Below are 4,234 nucleotides of genomic sequence, written 5' to 3' on the forward strand. Positions count from 1 at the left end.
CTATATCATTATCTTAATATTGCTCTATTGTTGTAATATTATGCAGTTTAGTGTCAATAATTGTATTGGCAATGGGGCCTCCTTCTGCACACATACAAACCAAGCCCTGGCACCTTACTCTTCCAAAGCTCCAACAGTCTAAAGGTCTATGTCATGGTCTTTCATGTGGGAGATCAGGGTTCAAAACCCAACTAATGCAACTTAACAAAAAAATCTATTCCAACTTCATATTGACACTCAATTATCTTAATGAAAAACACCTGCTGATGTAACAGGCTCAATCTGGTTTAGATAAATTCTTTGAACTTGGTCAAAGCTCATTCTGCAAGTCCAATGCTCCTGCATACTTTGTCCTACAGCTGCCATTGTAATTTCTATCTGTAAAGGTCCTGTGACAAATGATTGCTATGCCTTTTGGTACCTSTAAAACTTTATTCCAAATTCATATGAATGGAGTCAATGGGGCCTTGTAATGGTCCAATACTGCCCCCAGCTGTACTCAACTTGGTACTGCACCAAAGATTTTTATATTTAATCTCAATAGTTCAGTGTTTACAATACTAATATGATTGTATTTTGATGTTTTACTATAATATTGTCTTAATACTGCTCTATTGTTGTAATACTATGCATTTTGTGTCAATAATTGTATTGACAATGTGGCCCCTTTCTGCACACATACAAACCAACCCCTGCCACCACCTTCTGCCACAGCTCCATTGGTCTAATGGTCTATGTCATGGACTTTCATGTGGGACATCAGGGTTCAAAACCCAGCTAATGCAATTTTAACACAACATCTCCTCCAACTTCATATTGTCACACAATTACCTTAATTACAAACACCTACTGACATGACAGGCACAAGCTGGTATGGAAAACACATTTGAACTTGGTCAAAGTTCCTTCTGCAAGTCCAATGCTGTAGGCAAAGCCATGCTGCAATGACATGCTATGTGGCAATGCACACTTGTTTTTACATCGTAAAAACCCATGTCTAGTTTAAGTTGGTTTTTAATTTGATATCATCATATTAATATTGTAGTGTTATACAACAGCATTAATAGCCAATTTAATTAAATCGAACCAATTTATGTCATTAGTTACATTTAAAATCTAATTCCATTTCAAACAGAATAACCTATTGTCAACATTATTATGGAGTGTGGTTTATTTTCAACTCAAAATATTTCCTAAATAACGAAATATAAAGTTATTAGTGAAGAAAATCTGTCTGGATAACAGGAGACTAACTGCTCATAAAATATATGACAGGTCTGGACCACTCGAGAATTTTGTTTGTTTCTGAAGAAAATCTTAGAATACGAGAAAATTGGTGAATGCCACAAGTTCTCCTAAATCACTCGTACGCACAACTTAAGAACAAAACTGTTTGTACGAACGGTTCTTACATGAGGCCCATTGCTCTTCTATACAGATCAGCCTTCAGATGTGTTTGTTATAAATCCAACAGGTTGGAGGTCTTACCCTTGAATGCTGCTGACTGAACTTAGGAGTGCCACCTCCAGACAMTGAACGGCCAATTCATCAGGCACAACAAGACCACATGTGAGGTAACTTCTCATCTGATCTGCCAGATCCGTGTGCCCCTGATCGTTCAGTAACATACGCATCACGCCACCAATGGACAGTCGAGCCAAGCCATATTTTTGAGCAAATGTCTTTGCCACTGAAAATGCAAACATAAAACATATAACAATCTCAGCAAGGAAGGATGGCTGTCGGCCGTTTTGTTCCTTACCTGTAGTTTTCCCAGATTTAGGAGGTCCGATGACAGCTATTTTTACAGGGAGTGTAGGCATGGGCTTTGGTTGGCGAAGATACTTTAAGGGGTTGAGCATGAATTTGTTGCGGTTCTCTTCGGATGCAAAAAGGTAAACGTATCGACTGAGGAGGAGGGGATACGTGGTGTCGAGGGGCCACTGAAGAGGCTGAATTATGTCTTTGTTTTCGTACAGCTGCAAATCAATGTTGAACACGTGTAAAGGTATTTACAGTAAGACAGAAACAATTGAACAGTTTTGGCACTACACTACAGAGCAGAAGAGGAATCTATAGGTGCTTCATTAGAGTATCTATCCCTAAATCAAACCTACCTGGATGGGGTCCCGGCAGCCGAAGGCGCTGTGAAGCTTGTAGGTGGAGAACAGCAGCTGCTGAGCGAGGCTGCATGAAATGGGCTCGCATGTTTGGAAGAGGGACTCCCTGTTGGCCTGCAGGGGCTGGATTTTCTGGAGCAGATGATTCTGAATGATCTGGATTTTGCGTGATGCATTGATCACCATTGTGGGTACGTTAWGTTCACTCAGGAGTTCCTGTGACAAAATTAGCATAGTACAGCCAACACAACCAAACATACACACAAAAAAGGACTTTAGGTTGTGCAGCTTGGTGGGGCAGGTGGGGGAAAATGATCTGTTTATACAGAAAGGTTGTTCTTTAAGAGACAGTTCAGATCTTTTGAATAGGTTCCATGAAAAGAYGAGCCATCAGTTTGTCAATCAGGCCAAGAATTAAACTTTATTTTACCAACATGAGGCTATTTGAAGACTTATTGATAACAGGGAAGGAAATAATTGTTTATCTGTTCAATGAACCACATTTCAAAGGATCCAAATCACTACTTTGGAGGACTGATGTCTCTGTACCGTCACAGTTGCAATGTTGTCTTCATCGGTTCCAAACCGCTCTTCTATTTCCATCTCCAGCCGCTCAGTTGCTGCATCTTCAGTCTCCTCAGCTTCCCTCTCTTCATTATCATCTTCTAAGGGAAACTCCTGTCTTAGTATCTCTTCTATCTGGTCTTCCATACTGTCCATGCCTTCCTCTTCATCCCCATCATTGTCTTTCAGATTATACCCGAGCTATTTTGTTAGCAAACAGTGAGTTAGGAGTTCATCAGAGATGCAGGTAGGATAAGGTTACGGTGAGTTTGCTTACCTTCCCTTTGTCTCCTTTCAGCTCTTGCTCTGCGAGGAGTTCTGCTCTTCTTTTGGAAATATTCTCCTCCTATAAAATTAATTAAAAAATGTAGATACTATTATTTTGAGGAAGCTAATGTGCTATAATAAAACAACCATGTTGTCATTTTGTTACCAGATTCTTTCTGCGCAGCTCATGCAGAAGTTTCAGTTGGTGATCGYGCTTATTGCGGAGCTCGCGCCATTTGTCAAGGTACGCTGGCAACAGGCGCTTCTGAACATCAGCGACACCCACTTCCATGACTATGACTACATCAAGGAAAAGCTGTCTCTCCAACAAATACTGGACCTGATCGGGGTCATGAAGAAAACCCTCCAGGATGAACCCTGTGGACCTGCAAATGGGAATATATAWAAGTGGACATGYRATGCTTTTGAATCCTTCTTTTCCACATTTAAATCATTCAGTTTTGGTCTATATAAATTAAACTGCAATGCTGTCTGAATTCCTCCTTACTGTAACTCCACAAGCTCCCCTTTCACCCTTTTTCTGAGGTGTGTCTCAGATCAACTTGTTTTGAGGCTGTCTCTTTAAATGCAAATGAGACGCTTCAAACCCCGCCCCCTTACAGCTTCCAAAGCGGTTCATTCTAGTTTGAGATAGGGGTTTATGACTACATAGCTGCGCAGAAATGTTTTATTTACAAATTAAAATATGTCACCAGAGTCTGACTCGGAGCCAGAGGAGAATGAAGATGTGTAGAATTGTAGTTGGTAAGTTTAAATATTTTTAGGAAGGTCCGTCATAAATACTGTGATGTAGCAATTCAAAAAACGTCAAAGAAAGTAGAGAAAACGGAACGGGTTGAAAAAAATGACCCAAAACGAGTAAAAGGATATCTACGCAGCACCGGGAGAAATGAAATTCAGATTTTCTGCACTACTAGAGACTCTAATACACAGCAAAATGTATTCAATGGCTAAAAAAGTAGATTTTGCATGATATGCTCCCTTACAGTCACAAGTTAACACCTCTGTCAAAAAGATTGGCAGTTTTCTTTAAAGGGGCAATATCATGTAAAATCAAACATTTTTTTTGAGTTTTATATCATGTTATAATGTTATACTCTCATAAAAACGTGCCCAAAGTCTTGCTTTGACTCATTCATGCATGTTTGAGAAATCCTTCAGTGTTTTTAGGAAGCCATGCTGAGGCCCAGTGGCTTTCAAACCCCAAAACACATTACGGCAAAGGCTGGTTCACCCCAAAGATCCGGTGCCCCGGCACAAAC

At 40.1% G+C, this 4,234-nt stretch overlaps 1 protein-coding gene across 1 annotated transcript in view; it reads right to left on the reverse strand.

Moving 5' to 3' along the window:
- The window catches only part of ak9 (adenylate kinase 9), a 21,819-nt gene that overhangs the window by 4,141 nt on the left and 13,444 nt on the right, over positions 1 to 4,234 (reverse strand). Inside the window, exons 19-24 of the mRNA XM_014011562.1 lie at positions 3,118 to 3,337; positions 2,962 to 3,030; positions 2,670 to 2,885; positions 2,118 to 2,336; positions 1,763 to 1,979; positions 1,489 to 1,690 (exon numbers count right to left, since the gene is read on the reverse strand). Coding sequence (XP_013867016.1) covers positions 1,489 to 1,690; positions 1,763 to 1,979; positions 2,118 to 2,336; positions 2,670 to 2,885; positions 2,962 to 3,030; positions 3,118 to 3,337 — 1,143 coding nt within the window. The remainder of the gene's footprint in view (positions 1 to 1,488; positions 1,691 to 1,762; positions 1,980 to 2,117; positions 2,337 to 2,669; positions 2,886 to 2,961; positions 3,031 to 3,117; positions 3,338 to 4,234) is intronic.

The sequence above is a fragment of the Austrofundulus limnaeus genome, unplaced genomic scaffold (genome assembly GCF_001266775.1).
Source record: "Austrofundulus limnaeus strain Quisiro unplaced genomic scaffold, Austrofundulus_limnaeus-1.0 Scaffold82, whole genome shotgun sequence".
Taxonomy (NCBI): Eukaryota; Metazoa; Chordata; class Actinopteri; order Cyprinodontiformes; family Rivulidae; genus Austrofundulus; species Austrofundulus limnaeus.